The 18,902-nt window shown below is 43.8% G+C and overlaps 3 protein-coding genes across 7 annotated transcripts in view; 1 reads left to right on the top strand and 2 right to left on the bottom strand.

Moving 5' to 3' along the window:
• Positions 1 to 117: 117 nt before the first annotated feature.
• Positions 118 to 7,592, bottom strand: LOC117429575 (tumor protein p53-inducible protein 13-like). Its single transcript, XM_034907323.2, has 9 exons — positions 6,760 to 7,592; positions 6,559 to 6,633; positions 6,434 to 6,469; positions 5,814 to 5,872; positions 4,360 to 4,438; positions 4,150 to 4,278; positions 3,286 to 3,492; positions 2,072 to 2,885; positions 118 to 1,843 (listed from the first exon to the last, which is right to left on the bottom strand). The coding sequence occupies exons 1-9, from the start codon at positions 6,880 to 6,882 to the stop codon at positions 1,716 to 1,718; spliced, it is 1,650 nt and encodes a 549-aa protein (XP_034763214.2). The 5' UTR covers positions 6,883 to 7,592; the 3' UTR covers positions 118 to 1,715.
• Positions 7,593 to 8,086: 494 nt separating this feature from the next.
• Positions 8,087 to 12,715, top strand: LOC117429580 (protein ABHD15-like). The gene is made up of 2 exons (XM_034049252.3): positions 8,087 to 9,688; positions 9,955 to 12,715. Exons 1-2 carry the CDS (start codon positions 8,841 to 8,843, stop codon positions 10,502 to 10,504), a joined length of 1,398 nt encoding a protein of 465 aa, XP_033905143.2. The 5' UTR covers positions 8,087 to 8,840; the 3' UTR covers positions 10,505 to 12,715.
• Positions 11,450 to 18,902, bottom strand: part of LOC117429567 (serine/threonine-protein kinase TAO1) — a 35,871-nt gene continuing 28,418 nt past the window's right edge. For all 5 annotated transcript variants that reach the window (XM_059000596.1, XM_059000593.1, XM_059000597.1 and 2 more), the window contains one exon: positions 11,450 to 18,665. In XM_059000596.1, coding sequence (XP_058856579.1) covers positions 18,150 to 18,665 — 516 coding nt within the window. In that variant the 3' untranslated portion in view covers positions 11,450 to 18,149. The remainder of the gene's footprint in view (positions 18,666 to 18,902) is intronic.

The following is an 18,902-nucleotide window of genomic DNA, read 5'->3' as shown; positions in this document are numbered from 1 at the left end:
GGGCGCATACTGGAGGAGAACGATGAGGAACAACCCTCCACTTCAGAAAAACAGGGTTTGACTGAATGTAAAACAAGCTACATTATTATCATCTTCACACACACACGAGACATATAATTAACTTGGCACAAAAAAAATACCTTTTAATCAATTAAATCAACAATGTCCTTAACAAATCTGTTGCAATGTTGAAGCACTGAAACACATATAAACAACGCTGCCCATTGCTGCTGCTGGCAACGTGGCATCTTCTGGTTACAAGATTGTGCACATCCTCTATCGAGCCGGGGAGAGAATTTCCGGCTTGAATGGGCAAACACACGAACAGGTGACGCTGTCTAGGACAGGCAGGTAATGTTTGTATTGCGGTCTGTGTATGGGTTGTTCGTTCCCTGTTTGCTGTGTACCAAGGAGAAGAAACCTGACCTCTGGCACAGGGCAGGGGAGTGTCAAGAGATTAACCTGTGTGCGCAGAAGGTGAGTCAGAAAGAAGTCAGGCCCCATAGGTAATAGATTCCCTTATTTGTTTGGTTTTTGGAAGGCAAACTCACCTGCAGAACGTGCTGAAAAAAGACCCAGTCCAGTAAGCTCAATTAATGCAGCGGGTTCAAAAGGCTGCAGAAGTTGGAACATATTAAAAACAGGCTGACTATTCAACTATTCATGCAAATCAGACGATGTTCTTTAGTGTATTTGCATATGGACTATCAGCAAGCTGAATGTTACAACATAAAAAAAGACAAAGAAAATGTGGCCTCACCGCAGTGCAAGCAGAATTGCACAGACCACAGCACAGCGCTCCATTCAAACCTGTCCTGTATCCTCATAGCTTTGCTATGGTGCAGTCCTTCAGACGGGGCGTAATGCAACTCCACTACCCATTCCCCTCTGCTGTAAAGCTCTCTAGGATACAGGGTTGTGTTGCTGCTCGATTTCTCTTACAAGAGGCTAACAAATAAAAAACAATCGCGTCTGCCATCCCAGACCCCAAAGGGGCTGCATAAAAAAACCAAGCATTACATGTAAAACATTACAAAAATAGTAGAATATCTTTTTTTTTTAAAAGGTGTGTAATTATATATATATATATATATTTATTGTACCATCTAAAATAGCTAATTACAGTTCTACTTTAAAATAAAATAATGAACTACAAACAGGATCTAGCCAGTCAGTACCTATGTCCAGTTTCCGAGTTCCATTCAGGGCGGTTCGCTTTGGGTACAGTTCCGGTCCACTTGATCTGCGTTTCCACTGTCCAAACCCAGTCAGCCCTTGTTGTGCAGTTCCTATAAGGATCCTGCGGGTCACTTTCATCCTCGGCTCCAGGAGAAGATTAAGAGACCTAGAACTGGAGGTGCTTTTAAAATATCCAAAATAAATATGTTTCAAAACAATACTATGAGTTTTTGTAGGTTTTTTTGGTACCTTTTGACAGAGGGAAAAAAAAGTGTACGATTTAGACCCATGACATCAAAATGAACACCGACAATAAAATTGCATTGTGTAGGAGATCCACTTTAGTAAACTTTTGTCCACGACCCAGAAAACAGGAGTGTAATCCCTAACAGACCCTGATTTAAAAACTTAAAACAAGATCCTGGCTTCCTCTTTGGATACTGACTAACCAAGGCACTGGTGGAGGAGAGGGAGGGAGGGAGAGAGAGAGAGGTGGAGTCAGTCTGAATGGCACATCGGAGGGAAGGGGGGGTTTGTCAGTCGGACTCTTCACTGCTGAAGGCTCTCAGTAACGCACGCTTCTCCTCCTCCTCCTCCCTCTTTCTGGACTTGTAAACCCGTCTCTTCCTCTTTCCTCCCCTCTTTAGCCTTTTCTTGATCACTTCTGAAACACAAAAGACAGACACGCGGACATCAGGGATCTCTGACACACGGTTTGCATTCTAGAGACAGGTCGACTCATCTGTGAGGCAGGAGAGTGGTGGAGTGAGATGTGAGAGTGAGTGAAGGCAGTGGTGTCAGTGTGTGTGTCTGGTGCTCTACCTGACAGGTGTCAGTGTGTGTGTGTGTGTGGCGCTCTACCTGACAGGTGTCAGTGTGTGTGGTGCTCTACCTGCCACAGTGTCGTATCCCTGGAAGCTGGGCGATGCCCAGTACAGACTGGGTCCCCTCTGGCATCTCCTGTAGAGCCGGGTGTGCAGGATGGACAGCGTGAGCACCACCAGCAGGAAGCCCAGGGCAGCTGCAGCCCAGGCAGCCTCCTCTGTACGGAGAGTGGGGTCTTGCATGCCCCTCGACCTGCTCCCTGCCACTGCAGCGCCACCCTGAGACTGATCCCCGCCACTGCAGTCACAATGCCTATGGGGGGCCGCGCTGTGAGGGCACACAGGAGTCCTCTCCGACGCTTCACCACGCTCTCCCGTCTCACCTCCTTTTGAGCCTGTCGCCTTCCCTCCTTCATTTTTCACATCTCCTCCTTTCACTATCATCCTCCCGGCATCGATGCGTTTCTTTTCCCCTCCTTGCATGCTTGCCTCCTTCCCTCCTCCTGCTGCATTCTCTCCTCCTTGCGAGTCAGTCTCGTTCCCTTCTTCCCTTCCCCTCTCGTCTCCTGGGTGGTTCTGGGTTTGGATTTGTTCTCCTCCTTTAGAGGGCTGTCTCACTCCCTCGGTTCCCCCGACGGTCCCGTTAGTTTCTATTCTCTTCACCCCCGCACCGGGCGGAGCAGGAGAGGGGGCGAGGGGGTTTTGTGTTTTTTCGTCCTTTTTTGTTTCGTTCATCCTGGCGCTTCTCCTCCTTATCACGCTTCTCCTCCCTCTTCTCTTCCTCACCCAGCCCCCTCTCTCCTCTGTCCATTCTTTCTCTCCTCTTTCTCTTCCATCCCTCCATGGTGGCAGTCTCTCTGTAAACAGCTGCTGCCTCTGAGCCTAATGATGGGAAAAAAGAAATCATTTTCAGATGTTGAAGGTTAATGTTGGAAAATCCTCACTGGTTTACATTTATCATACAGGATTACTGGTCTATAAAACAAACATTTACAATTTACTTTAAAGAGGGTTTGCACAGATTAAAACCAAATTTTACAAAACTGAGCAGAGACAAAACTATATATAAAGTTACATGAAAGGTTTGTGTTTCACCAAGTACTGCCAGCCAGCAATCCGAAAATAATTCTTCATTATTTTTTGTATGAAACACTTTGCAGTAAGCTTTAAGTGCTGAATGAAAAAAGGTGTGAATCTACAAGGAGTGGATATGTGTATAATCCACATCACGAAACAAACTCCAATTCAGAACAACCCCCAGTATTACCCCTCCTTCCCTCACCTGCACCTCTCCTCTGGGACACACGTCTTTGTCGTTCTCGTCAGACACGACCTTCGACCCCCGGATCAGCAGGAAATTGTACAGCCCGTCCTCTCTCATCTCTGACTCATGAGCCCGGTTCACACTGCTCCGCAGCCAATCAGCAGCCTCCATCAGGGTCACATGGGACATCTCCAGAGTGCGGCCCCAGGCGGCCAGGGCAAGAGGCTGGAAGGAGGAGAGGGGGTGTGAGCAGACAGATATATACATACATACATACATACATACATACATACATACATACATACATACATACTATATATATATATTAGTACAGAGAATTCAAAACCAGCAAACAGCTCTGTATCCAAGGAGAATCAGGATCCAACAGGAAGCATGTTACAGTGTGTCGTTGTTTATGTATATATACCCATGTGGGGCTTGTTACTGTTATGGCTACTGTTACTGTCATATAAACATCAATATTTAAAGCAATAGAAAACGTGTTCATTGCTTTATATGTCTTAGTATTTCTTGAGCTGGGGTGTATCGTGTGGTTTGTCTCCTGTCCAAACTGTTGAAGAATAGTCAGTAAATATCTAGCGTTACTGTGAAATGGCGCCCCTAGTGGTTAGGATCTTGGGCTGCTAAATCTCTTGCTCAGTGGGTGTGGTGGTGCTGGTAATAAACTGGCATGTTCAGAGGTTTTATTCTTTAAACACGGGCGGTTTAGCAAACAGCACTGCAGCCAAGGTTGATTCACTGCTCAATTCGTGAATGAAGTAGAAATACTAGCAGGGCAAGGAGGTGAAGGTGGTGGTGGTGGTGGTGGTTCTTCAGAGAATGATTTACACCGAGGTGAAGCGGTCTCGGATACTCACTCACCCGCGCGCGTGTCAGCCCGGAGAACGGCGTGACGACGTGCTTGAAGAGGCAGGAGCGTGCCAGGGCAGACAGGCTCGCCCGCAGGGTGGGAGGGGCACAGGGGTGGTACAGGAACGCTACCCCGCCGTGCTGCAGAGACACAGAGAGAGGGTGAGACGCTGACGGGCAGGAGTGTAGACACACACACAGACGAGGGGGGTTCTGTCTTACCTCCAGATTGTGCACCCAGCGCTGGGGAGGGCAGTACAGGTACTCTCCATAATGAGCCCAATGGGGACGGTTCCTCCCACTGAAACAGAAAAGGGACCCAGTCAGTCAGAACGCAGCCCCACACCACACAGCCAGCTCACAGTAATAATAATAATAATTATTATATAGACTGTTGCTCGAGAAGGCTGCAGTTGGGCTGTTTGTAAGTTTGAATGGACTGGTCCAAGTCAGAGTTTACTTTAGCAGGAGTTCAACAACAACAACCCAGTTAAAAGCATTAGCTGTAGATACTGCAGCAACTGCAATAGTGTTCATAAATAAAACTTACAGTCTAATCAATACGCAGCCCATCAATACACACGTCTATCAATACCCAGCCCATCAATACGCAGCCCATCAATACGCAGCCCATCAATACGCAGCCCATCAATACGCAGCCCATCAATACACACGTCTATCAATACCCAGCCCATCAATACGCAGCCCATCAATACGCAGCCCATCAATACGCAGCCCATCAATACACACGTCTATCAATACGCAGCCCATCAATACGCAGCCCATCAATACGCAGCCCATCAATACGCAGCCCATCAATACACACGTCTATCAATACGCAGCCCATCAATACGCAGCCCATCAATACGCAGCCCATCAATACGCAGCCCATCAATACACACGTCTATCAATACGCAGCCCATCAATACGCAGCCCATCAATACGCAGCCCATCAATACGCAGCCCATCAATACACACGTCTATCAATACCCAGCCCATCAATACGCAGCCCATCAATACGCAGTCTCTCAATACGCAGCCCATCAATACACACGTATATCAATACGCAGCCCATCAATACACAGTCCATCAATACACAGCCCATCAATACACAGCCCATCAATACGCAGCCCATCAATACACACGTCTATCAATACGCAGCCCATCAATACGCAGCCCATCAATACACACGTCTATCAATACCCAGCCCATCAATACGCAGTCCATCAATACACAGTCCATCAATACACAGTCCATCAATACACATGTCCATCAATACACAGCCCATCAATACACACGTCTATCAATACGCAGCCCATCAATACACAGCCCATCAATACGCAGCCCATCAATACACAGCCCATCAATACGCAGCCCATCAATACACACGTCTATCAATACGCAGCCCATCAATACGCAGCCCATCAATACACACGTCTATCAATACCCAGCCCATCAATACGCAGTCCATCAATACACAGTCCATCAATACACACGTCTATCAATACACAGCCCATCAATACGCAGTCTCTCACACCAATTATGAGCTGCAACATCTCAAAACTCTTCACCACGCCAGTGCATGACCAGGTGCAGTGACAGCAGTAGGGCGTGGAGATGCCATTGGCTGCGTCTGGTTGAAGCCCCGCCTCCCCGTATCTCTATTGGTTGCCTACCTGTTGGGGATGGTCTCGTTGTACTTGATTGGCTTGCCCATGCAGATGTGCGAGGCAGGCTATGAGAGAGCAGAGCACAGGTAAGAATAGACTTCTACATTATTATTATTATTATTATTATTTATTTCTTAGCAGACGCCCTTATCCAGAGCGACTTACAATTGTTACAAGATATCACATTATTTTTACATACAATTCCCCATTTATACAGTTGGGTTTTTACTGGAGCAATCTAGGTAAAGTACCTTGCTCAGGGGTACAACAGCAGTGTCCCCACCGGGGATTGAACCCACGACCCTCCGGTCAAGAGTCCAGAGCCCTAACCACTACTCCACACTGCTGCCCATTAACATTAACATAGCTTGGCAAAATTAATACGCCTTTGCAAAAATAATTTATATTTTTACCGTCTACACTCTAATACAAGTTCCCATAAAAATGAAAACAAAAATAATAAAAGCAGCTGCATGATATTACTGTATATATGGTGTAGAAACGGTATGAAGATACAATGATATTTATCAGCAAAGCGTAAAGACGACTACATTTTTTTTTTTTGTATTATAAATATTTCAGTGAAAGGTCTGGTAGATTTTCCGGTCTTGTAAATGTATTATTACCTGTATGGGATATTTTTTGTCCACGCTGGAAAGTTCCTGCAATGAAGGAGCTGTGTTTAGTACAGTGAACACGTGGAATTTAAATACCTGACAGGTACCTTGTATTTCAATATCCTCTCTCTTACCTTGTCCGGGAGGGGCCAGTGAGGCCCGGGGCACTGGTAGGCTTCTGGGGGGGGCAGATCCACGTCCAGAAAGCTCTGTCCTCAGAAAAAAAAAAACACACACAAGAGCATTTAATGGGATGGGGTACTTTCACAAATAGACAGCTTCCTGGTAACCAAAACCAGTAAAGAATTCACACAACAACACGGTTCAGGTGTTACCTTCCCGTCATCACAGATATCCAGCGGTCTTGAATTCGCCGCCGAAAGCAACAGCACCAGAACCCAGGGATGGCGCATCCCGGACCCGACCCTCTGAACTGCAGGGCCCGGTACCGGCGACATCCGGGCTCGCTCCCGACTGTCAATTAGAAACAGGTACGTCGAGTTGCAAAACTTTTCCGTGCGAGGTTTGAACACATTTTTTTTTAAGGCACTTCACTCAAACTGAACAGACTCTCAGACACACGACCCCTGGTTTTATTTAGAGCAGCAATGTCGCGTTAAAAAAGAAAGATTCGGAAAAAAATGTGCCTAAAAAAAATCTTCAGTATTTTAATATACCGCACCCATCATTAAACAACACTGTGAAAACACTTTAATAAACTCGGACGCAAGTTACCACATACAAAACATAACATATTGTATAGTATATTTTTACAAGTCGTGTACAAAACTAAAAGTTGATATTATTTTTTTAGACGGAGAATTTAACAGAACTTTTTTTCCCGCGTTGTTATCGAAGTCATTTGGTATTGTAATCAATTAAACCTGTTTCTTCGCATTTTCTGATGTTCAAGGTGTAAGTTTGGCGTTTTTTATGACTTTTTAACGATAATAAAAAAAAAAACCGTAAATGCAACTTTAGCCCCTAATAATACACCCGAACAGTGTCTGTATACACTGTAGTCATAGTTTATATATTTTTAGACTAAACCTTAGCAAACTGAACCGCACCACGCAGAGTGAATGATGTCAACACAATTAAACACGCATTGATCAAACTACCACTGATTAAACTACAGCGGCGCCAGAGGGACAAAATTGTGGTACATTTCTCATGCAACTAAAGCGCCTCCCACAGCAGTAAGCAGTTCAATAAGAACAGTACACTGACTTGCTGCAGTCTGTTAAAACGACTGGGTACTACATGTTGTCACTGCTGAATTTTTTCTACAGTATTTACAAAGAATTGGCAGTCATTCTTAAAACCCCTTACGGTTTAATTAGTATAGTGTAGTATAGCCCAAGCATGCGGTGAAAAGCATGGTAAACAACTGATAAGTGCTTGGGTACAGGGTACATATCACAGGGTACATATAAATGGGAAAGCGTCACGCATGTGAACCGGCTACTTCCATCTCTTAAACACCAGTGCTCGTACTCGCCTTTGTACTCCACCGATCTGCTACACAGACGCGGATTAACCCTGGAGGCAGCGGGTGTGCGCATCACTGCTGACAGGGTTTCAGGAGAGTCGTGTGTAAAGCAGGTTGTAATTCACGCTGCATGGGGGACACGGACCATTTCAGAGGTCTTATTGCTGATTTTAAGAGCAGCCTTTGAAGGCAGAAGACAATCGTCAGAAAGCTTGAAAAGCAAGCTGGTATACAAATTTGGAGATTACTGGTATCTAAAACCTGCAGAGAAATGGAGAGGGCTGATGCTTTGAAGTTTGGGGTAAAAGGCATCTGTGCAGTTGGGTTACTGCCAGTCAGTGGATATTAAAACACTGTAGTACTACAGGGCTGAGTTTGGGGTGGTGTTATATCTCAGTGGATATACAGTATGATGAATGACTAAAAATATCACAAAGGGATTGAGATCAGCATGGATTTACCTACTGTTAACCAGGCTGTGGGAGGCAGGGGTGGGGGTGAAAGCTAAAACTACCTTTAGAGAATGTAAACTAAACGGACAGTCAACGTTGTTATAATATGTGTGCGTGTGTAAAATGTATTGTGGGGCACTGCAGTTTATTAACATGCAGAACAAATGGCAGCCCTAATCTGCTTGAAAAGAGAGGAAGGGAGAATTTAGAAAACACATTCAGATTTTCGCTTATTCAGCAACTGACCTTTGATCTGACAGCATACTGTAGGTCTACAGCATCAGGTAGGAATCTATTGCAAACACACTTCTGTTAAGCTCCAGACTAGTTGGACTTGCTGTTTGTCATTTCATTATAATCATATTGGGCCTGGTCTTCTGCACCAAAAGCGAGATTCTAACTGCTTGAGCTGTAAATCCAGACCAAGAGAAATTCTTACAAGAGGATCGACCAGCTCCTGTCTGTAGCCGTGATGTGGGGGTCGGTGATATTCCTACTGCTGTGTCTGCTTCTGTTCATTGCAATTCTCCTACTGAGCTGTTTCCGGGACAGGACCACAGCAGCTCTGGGACACCTGGCCTGGAGGATCCGGCGTCGATTGCGCTTCTGGTTGTATCTGCCCCAGGGTGGGTCCGAGAGACCACAGCTGATCTGCAAGCCCTCCACCCTGGCTCACTACCTACTACAACACTGCGGCTCTTTGGGCAGGCCCTGTACCCCAGATTGGCCCTGGCTGGACCCCCATTTACAGACCCTGTGCAGCCTAGTTTGGCCTTTAGCAGACAATGAAATAGATTTCGCCCGGGATCACCTGCAGCTGCGGGACGGGGGGATAGTGGCCCTGGACTGGGCCGTGGGGGTCACGATACGGAACTGGAAAGCCACAGGACCTTCCTCATCCTCCTCTCCACCTGTGCTGATCATAATCCCCAACTCGTGGGGCAGGCTGACCCCGCATGTGCTCGGGCTGTGCAGGCTGGCTCTGGAGCAGGGGTTCTACCCAGTGGTCTTCCACAGACGAGGGCAGGGGGGCTGCCCCCTGGTCACCCAGAGTGTGCAGCAGTTTGGGGACCCCTCTGACCTGATGGAAGCTGTCTCCTACATCCGGTTCCGTCACCCCTCCGCGGCGCTGCTGGCTGTGAGTGAGGGCTCGGGCTCAGGGCTGCTCCTGTCCTACCTGGGCGAGTGCGGTTCCTCCTCCTACCTCACCTGTGCCGCCTGCATCTCACCTGTGTTCAGAGGGCAGCAGTGGTTTGAGTCTCCCCTGCCCTGGCTGTACAGGTGGGCTCTGCTGCTCTACCAGAAACTCAACCTGTGCAGGTAAAGGACGTTACATGGTTCTGATTTGTTCTTTTTACTTTTTTTAAAATGTCTGTTTTTTTCTGGTCAGGTGTTAAATGGGGGAAAAAGAAAGCATTTCAAACATTTTTCACAAAGCAAGAACATATATGCATTATAATAGAGATATATACACACACAAATATATATTGTGAATAAATACGTCTGTCTTCACATAAGAGTTTCTGAACCATATTTAAAAAAACTCTGTCATGCTTTTGTGTGGATCTTCATGCCTGTTTCCACAGATACTCCACGGCTCTCAGTGAGGTGATGGACACACACCGGCTGTTCAGCTGCACCTCCCTGCAGCAGTTCGAGGAGCTCCAGTTCTGTACTGGCGGCACTGGAAAGCAGTCCTCGCTGAACTGGGAGTCTTACTGGGAGCGGAACGAGCCCCTTCGGGACGCAGATGAGGTGGCGGTGCCGGTTCTGTGCCTGTGCAGCTGGGATGACCCAATCCGAGGAGACCCCAGAACCACGCTGCCTCTGGAGCTGTTCGAGACCAGCCCCTTCTTCCTGCTGGCACTGACACACTGGGGAGGGCACTGCGGGTTTCAGAAAGAGTCCGGCCACGGGGACAGCGGTACCCACTTCTGGAGCCAAGCGGTACTGATGGAGTACTTCCGGGTGGTAGCGGAATTCTTCCGGGCTGAGGAGAGGCGGAGCCAGGGTAGAGGCCCACCTCCTCGCAGGAGAACAAGCACGCTGTTGCCACGAAGGCGAAGAGGCACCCTGCAGAGAGATCCACCAGCCACAGATGACATCTTCAACTGGCACAGATCTTACACACGCTGACCCAGGGACGTGGCTGCCCAGCAACAATTAATGCTACTGTAATAATCTACCAGCTTCTCTTTGATGACCATACACCCATTTACAACTGGATGATTTCAGTTAAAACAAAAAATATTCGAAGGGTGGTTCTGGAAATCACCTGGCCACTATGCACTACTGCTGGCTGCTGTGGGGAAAAAAACCCCCAAAAAACCCCCCCAAAAAAACCTCACTCAACCAAATCTAAAGCATGCATCTTAAAGCATGTACTGTTACTTACCGGTGCCCTTTTTGGCTATGTGCTGGAGTTTCTAGATTCCTGTTACCCATCATTTGGTGCCTCTATCTGGTGCATTTTACTGCTCTGCAAGAATGTTTTGTTTCCCCCCCCCCCACCCCACCCCACCCCACATCAGCTCAAAGGGGTTAAGGGTCTCGGAGTTAGATTTCTTTCTGTGTAATATCGTGTAACTCTACTAGTGCTGCTGTCCTGAACAAACAAACCTCTGGTCACTCGTGAGTGGAATGAACTTGTACCAGGGTTTGCTCAACTAGTATATAAAATAAAAAATAAAAAAATTGATTAACTATCACCACTCAAATCTGCACACCCGTAAACTGATCTGACCCTTATTTATTTTTCAGTTCAAGACAATGAGATTATTTAAAATTACACATTCTAGGAAATTATTTCTGTGAAGTTACTTAGACCTGACAAACCTTATCAGTTTTTTTTTTTTTTTTTTTTTTAAATAAAATGTAAAACGTTTGTAGAGACTACATTTGCTGGCATCGTATTTTTCACTTCAAAATGCTTTGAAGTGCACAAACATGAACTTTGCACCATGGAGTAACACATGCTAAAACAAACCTCCAGTTTACACAGAAGCAACAACAAAAAAAAAAGGCTTAGCCTCTCTTTCCTGATTTTAAACACATACCCTAAATGAAGGCACAGTCCACAGCTTGTACTAAAATTACTTTATTACAGTTGATTTTTTGTCCAGTATCCCCTCGTAAATGATACAAAGGATAATTACAAACAAAATATTACATGACCCTAAAGAAGTTGTTTTTCTTTCTGACACTTCACAATCTATACAATTAATACAGGTTATATATGAATTGTAATGCATGTTGAGCCAGGAGAATCGCAGAATACTGACAAATACGCTGTGCAGAACCCCCACACCGGTGCAGAAGTGGGGTGTGGAGTCAGAGGGAGGCACACAGCTGGCACAGGGGGCCTCAGCTTTAGGGATGGCAATTGATGTGGCATTCCAAGTTGGTCATAGCAAACAAACTCGTGGTATATTTTTTAAAACCTGAATCTGGACCAGTATGGCACAATGTGTAATGGGAACCAGGCAGCAGATCTAACTGGGAATGATGGGATATTCTAGAAATCTGAAACACTCAAGGACTAGGTTTAAATGTGTTTGGCCAGTCTTACTGGAAAGTGGGTTTAAGTAAATTCTGTCTTTGCCACTGTGACAGCAGCAGAAAAGAATAAAATCATAAATAAAACTTTATATAGTTATTAAAATAATTTAATATGTACATGCAATACTGGTTTGTTTACCCCATACAAGACATTAGACTCAAATTAGGCTCCGAAACCTGAAAATAGATTTATTTATAAATTATTCCCTGCATCTCTCTGCCTGCCTCAGAATCATAAAACTGCTTCAGTGAGAATGGTCACACAAGCCTGGTTAAAAAAAGAAAAATCATCATATCCTTTGTGGCAGGCCAGGTCAGTACACAGGTACACCTGGAACTAAAGATTTTTTATATGCGTATTACACACTGGGGAAGGATATAATGGGAGAACACAATTACATCTATGAGATTTTAAACGGAAAAGGAGAAGGATACCTTCTCAATATACAGTAGCAGACTGTACATTTTAAGCAACAGTATATCAAACTGGTCATTTGAATGGAAAACAAACGGCTGCCTCAAGAGGCATGAAGTAAATCAGTCATTAAGCTGAGGAATCTGAACTGTATTTTAAAATCAAAAACAGCCGGGTGGTTTTGGCAAGCCCTTAATTCCGATTGGCAGGGCCCCCTTCTTTAAACTTTAACCTTTGTGCCACACTCTGACTCCCCCGACACACTCTCTGGTGAGGGGAAAGATGTTTCAATTTTTTTCCTCTCAACTGGAAATAAAAATAATAATAAAAAACTAGAGCAACGCCAAGAAATAGGCAGTTAAAACATTCTTTTGTTTACTGGCAAAAAAATAAATCTTATGCCTTATTTTTTACATTTTCTTTGTCTAGTGGTGGCGTTTTTTTTTTTTTTTTTTTTTGGTGCAGAGGCAACAACAAAATAATTGGCAAAAGAAAAAGAATGTGAAATTGGGCCATGAAGGAAGGACGAAAGCAATAACAGCAGTGTGAAAGTTATATTTAAAATGGTGTAACCATCACAATACGTGTGCAAATAAAACCAGAGGCATACCGAGACAGTGAGAAAGAAAGAGAACGGATGAGAAACAGAAAGTAAAACAGTGGAGAAGCGAAGTGAATTGCAAAGCAAAGCAAATGACTGGCAGGTATGCAGCCAGCCACCTCTGGGTTAGACCTCTGGACAACTCTGCAAGTCTCTCCCCAACCCAGCGCTGACTACATGTTCATATACAATAATTAGGTTCTTTTTTCTTTTTTCCTTTTATACTTTTTTTTTTTTTTTTTTTTTTAAATGTTAAGAAACCAAGTATTTTTTTTTTCTTGTTTAATTTCTTCACAATACAAGCAGTTATTTCAATGTATTTATTTTTTTGTGTTTTTTTTTTTTAAATTCTAAAATGTACAATATAAACATTTTCCTATACACCCACCCCAAAAGTGTTCCCAACTTTAAATCCACACATTTACAAGTTTTTTTTTTTTTTGTCATACAGTTTTAGTTCCTGTCCCTCTATTCATCGAGGAGGGTCCGTCACTGTCTGAAAACAGCAGGGACACCACAGGGGCACAGCAACACCCACCCAGAAAGCACTGTACACCCACACAGCCTGCACCTCGTGGGACCAGGGGGCCTGCATGGACTGAGGGGGCGGGAGGAATAGGGGTGGAGCCCGGATAAGAAGCCACAGTAAAGAGAGTCACATAGGAATGAGCGCGGACTGTCCTTTCACCTAACTGCCTGCAACTACATCTGTCATTTAATAAACTGTCAAGTCATTAAGCAATTTGTTACATGACAGATAATGCTGTTTTTTTTGTTTATATTCTCTGACCTGCATTCCTAGAATCAGACTGTCACAGACTGATTCTATAGTATTATTATGGCTCTGAGTGAACCATATACATATACATGCATACACACACACACACACACACACATATATATATATATATGGCAATTTCACTTTCTTTTGAAATCTGTTATAGGGCTTTTTACATATTTGACAGTAGTGTCAGCTTTTGGTTATAGTGTTTCTGTATTTTATGATCCTTTGTGTGTCTGTCTTGCTCATGTAACATACCTTAACTGCTTTCAGAATCCATTCTGAAAAAAAATAAAAACTCCATGCAAATGTACCATGCTTGTGGGAATGTGTAATTATGGTTAGATAGCACATACCTGGTTAGCATGGTCTCTTTCATATCTAGCATTCGTACGCCACCTACCACAAAACACGTTTTTAGCTAAAAATCATATTACAATAGTTGAATTTAGTTAGGAAAACAACTGCACGAGTGCAAGAACATATACTCAGAATGACTGTGTAAGAGGTGGAGATGTGCTTGTGTATATATATGTGCTGTCAGTATTGTATCGATCATAGTGCTGGTACACACCATCAAGAATATCCCGACCACCACTTCAACCAATACTCATTTTATACATGTCTTGATCTACTCCTATATGGCCATTTGTGGACAGGAAACTTTCCTTTGCGCAGTTTAGACAGAACTCAGTTTGACTGAGAAAAACGTCTAGCTATCCTGCACTTAGGGTCTTTTTAGGGTTTGCTCTGCATTAAATGCAAAACAAACATCACAAGTTCAAGCATTAGTGCTCAGTACTGCCTACAGTCATTATTTCCAAACTTTAACTTCTTGAAATGAGATGTGCTACCCTCATGAAGGGTATGGCCAGATATTCACATATCATTCATATATATATATATATATATATATATATATATATATATATATATATATATATATATATATATATATATATATATTATAAAATCACGTGTTTGGCTTTAACACTCAATAATTAATATAATTGTACAAATATAAGTTGGAGCAAAGACTTGTAGAGGAACGTGCCCCTGCAACTTGCTGCTATTTTGCAGAACTGACATGGCTTGGCAACTCTTTGGCAAACAATACTGTCCTTTCCTGTAATCATGCGTGTAAACGCGAATCCTGGTTATCCGAAGCCATCTATCTATCTATCTACAGACAGACAGATAGATAACCTGTCTGTCTCATGCATTGATCTTGCTATCTATCTATCGGAATATCTGAATCTACATCATTAAACCCAGTTCTTCTAAACACACAGATGGGTGCACGGCAAGCTTGCAAGTGTATTAATGGCAATTCTTCATTTGTGCTGTTCATTCAAAAGCAGAGCAAACCAGCAGTAGCGTTTTATTGCTAATAAAAATGTACGACAGAAGCAATGCTGGCAGCCAAGAATGGAGTTTTATTTAGAGCTTACTAAAGTGCAGAGCTTAAAATAGTGCTTTAGATCAGAGATCATTATTTAAACGTTGTGAATCAGTGCTGAAGAGCCAAGAAGGGCGCGTTTTAGTGTTTCTAAAGATACAAGAGCTGAGAACAGACATGTGTTTCGCCCCATGCTTGTTATTACAAGTACAGTGTAATGACACAGTAAGTGCTGGAGACAACTCAGCTAAGAACAGAGTGTTTTAGTGCTAATCACTTAGGTGGTACGGTTTTCTCACACATAACATGCAGAAGCAAAAAAAGAGACGCCTAGAAGGATGTGCATTTAAATTTGGCACGAGGTGGCTGGGCAGTGGAATTGGGGCTACACCTAGTGGCATCACTCAGACTGGCAGTGCCAGCAAGGGAACTCCTGTACACTGTCTTGGCAGATGTGACATGGCAACAAATCTACCGAAAACTTGGCATCTGTCTTTGTAAATAGTGTAGACGGGCTCTGATACACATTTAAGCTAATACTGTGTGTGTATATATATATATATATATATATATTTTAATAGGCACCGAACTTTAGCATTGCCTAAACCAACAGTATTGTGGTATTTTGGTGTATCATTTTTAAATGTATAGCACTTCTTATTTTATTGACTGTTGTTTCAGAGTAAAACGTGCAGTTCATTAAATCATTGATGTGTGCTGGTTAAAGAAAGTGCAATTATATTAAATGCGATTAAATGCTCTGTGCAGCCAAAATAGCCATTTTATGAACATGCCTGACGATTGGAAGTTTGAAACTGCCATACTGAAGTCGTTCTCCAGATTAGCATTAACTGCCACAACAGTTGTTGCACCCCAGCGTTGCCTTTTCTATTCACATTCTTACAACCTACTACTGAAACTGGCTTAGTGTCCAACTCCGACACCCTCTCCCAACGTACTAATGCAATCCTTAAAACACCACAGACACTCAACTCCATTCCTCCAGGGCCTTTAACGAGCTGTCCAGGGTTCTGTTCCAACTTCTCCTAATAAACACAATGCAGTCTGAATGTATTTCGTGCTTGCTTGCTTTAAAAAAAAAAAAAAAAAGCATTTATTTTAAATACATTTATATTATATATTGAAATAACAGGTCTCAGTCTCAACAATCAGGGAAAAAAAAAAATCGGGACATTGCTGGAATAAAATCCTGGAGTGGAGCAGCTTAAGGAGTGGATTTGAACGCCTGTGAAACACTCGCACCCTCCTTACAGAAAACAACTTCCTGCATTTTCAGCTTCCACTCCGTATTCAAAACCTTCCATTGAACAAAAACTTGTATATATAAAACTGGGCTGTTGATACCGAAATGCACAAATCTACTCCCTCAACTTTCAAGACTGAGCAGGCAGGTTCTGCTGAACGCAACAGGGCCTGACGTTTTGGCACCAAGTCCAGTTAACTCAACAGAATACACTGAGACAGAACATTCTGACATTTCAGTATTGATTATATGCTTGTATGTTCGTGGTAGGCATCAGTACTTTGGCATTGTTACCTTTCCACACCCCCTCCTCTAAAAACATATGGCAACTACTGTTTAAATTATTTTTTGTTTTTCATTACTTTAGCGATACACAGGAAATTTTGATTTGACTTTCTCTTTAAGATAACATTTGTAATGTGTGGTTTACCACAATTCAAATGGTGTTAATGCCATTTAAAAAAAAAAGTTCACACCACAAAAAGTTCCTTAAAATAGGTAATTCACAATATTCAGTTAAAAGCCAATCAGAATAAACACACCACCTTTAAAAAGGGTAATTTAGCCACAATAAAAAAATTACGAAAATTAGAAGATCTATTTGATTTACCTTTGTTTGTTCTTGTCTGTAAAACAAAAAAAAGTCATTATTCCATTCTACCCAGCAACCAGGAACCTGGTTGGAATATGTGTTTATCAGAGATACACAGTGCAGTATCATCTCTCGGATAGGGAAACAACGAAACCCGAGTTTTCTGCAGGATTTAAGAAGGCTACAAAATATACCAGTGGTCCCCAACCCTCAACCTCAAGTACTTCCAATAGTCCAGTGTGTTTTATTACAGCCAGGTACCAACATGTTTGAAATGCATTGGTTTTCCAGCGTACTGCTGTCAACACCCAGATCTGAGACGAGATTGTGATTAAATGGAAGCAGCTCATTTTGTGTTAATCAATGGGTCTTTATAGCCAATGTCTGGAATGTTAAAGGGGTGAAGCTAGTGTGGCTACAATGATCACTCTGTGATCTGTGAGCACTGTACAGATTAAAAAAAAGAAAAAAAAAAGAAAAACTCAACTCTAAGGAAGCAGAAGGCTTGGTTTGAGAATGACTGGTAGATTTTGTTAGTGGAGTGATTACTCCACTAACAGTAATGGGTATCATGCTTGTTTTTTTTGGTCAAGCACCATTTAGGTATTTTATGAAGTCCTGTTATTGCCATACTGTGCAATACAAGAAAGGTTTATTACGGAAGTCACTTGGCTGTTTAGCACTAATGTTGCAGCATACCCATTTAATAAACAGCAATGAAACTAATAGAACTACCACCACTCTTAGTAAAATTATATTTTCACAGCAGCATTGGATTGAGGCCCCAGTGATTCCATACGGTTTTAATAATAAAAACAGGAGTGGCACTGCCCTAACCTACCTGTGAACTCAGACAAAGCTGGCTACGCAATCACCTGTGGCTTCATAAGCGAGGGAATGAGACACAAGCCTCTTCCACTTCACCATCATAACCCCGACCCCTCATACGCTGCCCCCATGCCCCTTACTACCACTGCTGGTGTATACGTGTGTGTGTGTGTGTATATATATATATATTATATACACACACAGGGTGATTAGAAAGTAAGTTTAACACGTCAACGCACCATATCATTGATGTGGTAAACTTACTTTCTAATCACCCTGTATTTGTGTGTGTGTGTATATAATATATAATTACACACACACATTTTGCACTTCTACGTATAATTTACGTGTAGGACAGGTGCGAACCGTTGGATATTTGTGAGGTGATGCTTGTGCTCCTGCTCATGCCCTGCTCAGTGCGGCCCCCAGAGGCAGTTCGCCGCAACGCCTGAGGGCTGTTCCGCACACCCATGCCCCCCCCGCCCCTCGGCACGGCACCTAAGGGCCCTGAAGAGGGGTGTCCCCAGGGCTGGGGGCCTCCTCCCTGCACGGAGTGTCCCCAGGCCTGCGTGGGCCCCCCCGGCCCCTGCATGGGGTGATGGTGGTGGTGATGGTGGTGGTGGTGGGGGGGCCCCTGGGAGCTGGCCGGGTGGTGGGGGTGGTGGTGGGACCAGCTGCTCGTGGCCCCCGGGAAGCTGTGGCTGAAGGCCTCGGGGGACAGGTTGGACAGCACCATGTTGCTGAAGCCCAGACGCATGCTCTCCGAGTCGAAGGCTTCAATCTCCCGCGCCTGGCGCTCCAGCAGGCTGCGGATCCGCTCCGAGCGCTCGCTCTGGAGGGACATCATCTCCTCCTCGATCTGGGGAAAGGGGGTTACAGGGAGAAGCTGTACTTAGAGAAACCTGGTAACAAAATGGAGCGTCACTTCCTTCGCTTTCTGGTTTTTGTCAAAGTCTTTTTGTGTTGTCACCCAGTCACAGATTTACTGGCAATGTTTTTGATTGCATGTTTTAAAAAAAAAACAGTTCATGTCCTTGTTCTAGAGACATAACATAAATGATATGTATGCTACAGAAAAAAAGGCAGAAGTTGGCAA

The sequence above is a fragment of the Acipenser ruthenus genome, chromosome 26 (assembly GCF_902713425.1).
Source record: "Acipenser ruthenus chromosome 26, fAciRut3.2 maternal haplotype, whole genome shotgun sequence".
Classification (NCBI taxonomy): domain Eukaryota; kingdom Metazoa; phylum Chordata; class Actinopteri; order Acipenseriformes; family Acipenseridae; genus Acipenser; species Acipenser ruthenus.
This window is presented reverse-complemented; position numbering and strand designations above follow the sequence as displayed.

What these genes read in the sequence shown, in the direction of transcription:
- LOC117429575 (XM_034907323.2), bottom strand. Translation starts at nt 6,882, where the DNA reads ATGTCGCCGGTACCGGGCCCTGCAGTTCAGAGGGTCGGGTCCGGGATG. An exon ending in ATATCTGTGATGACGGGAAG is followed by an intron (nt 6,634 to 6,759) that starts GTAACACCTGAA and finishes TTCTGAGGACAG; the next exon opens with AGCTTTCTGGACGTGGATCT. An exon ending in ACAAAAAATATCCCATACAG is followed by an intron (nt 5,873 to 6,433) that starts GTAATAATACAT and finishes GCTCTCTCATAG; the next exon opens with CCTGCCTCGCACATCTGCAT.
- LOC117429580 (XM_034049252.3), top strand. Translation starts at nt 8,841, where the DNA reads ATGTGGGGGTCGGTGATATTCCTACTGCTGTGTCTGCTTCTGTTCATT. An exon ending in CAGAAACTCAACCTGTGCAG is followed by an intron (nt 9,689 to 9,954) that starts GTAAAGGACGTT and finishes CTGTTTCCACAG; the next exon opens with ATACTCCACGGCTCTCAGTG.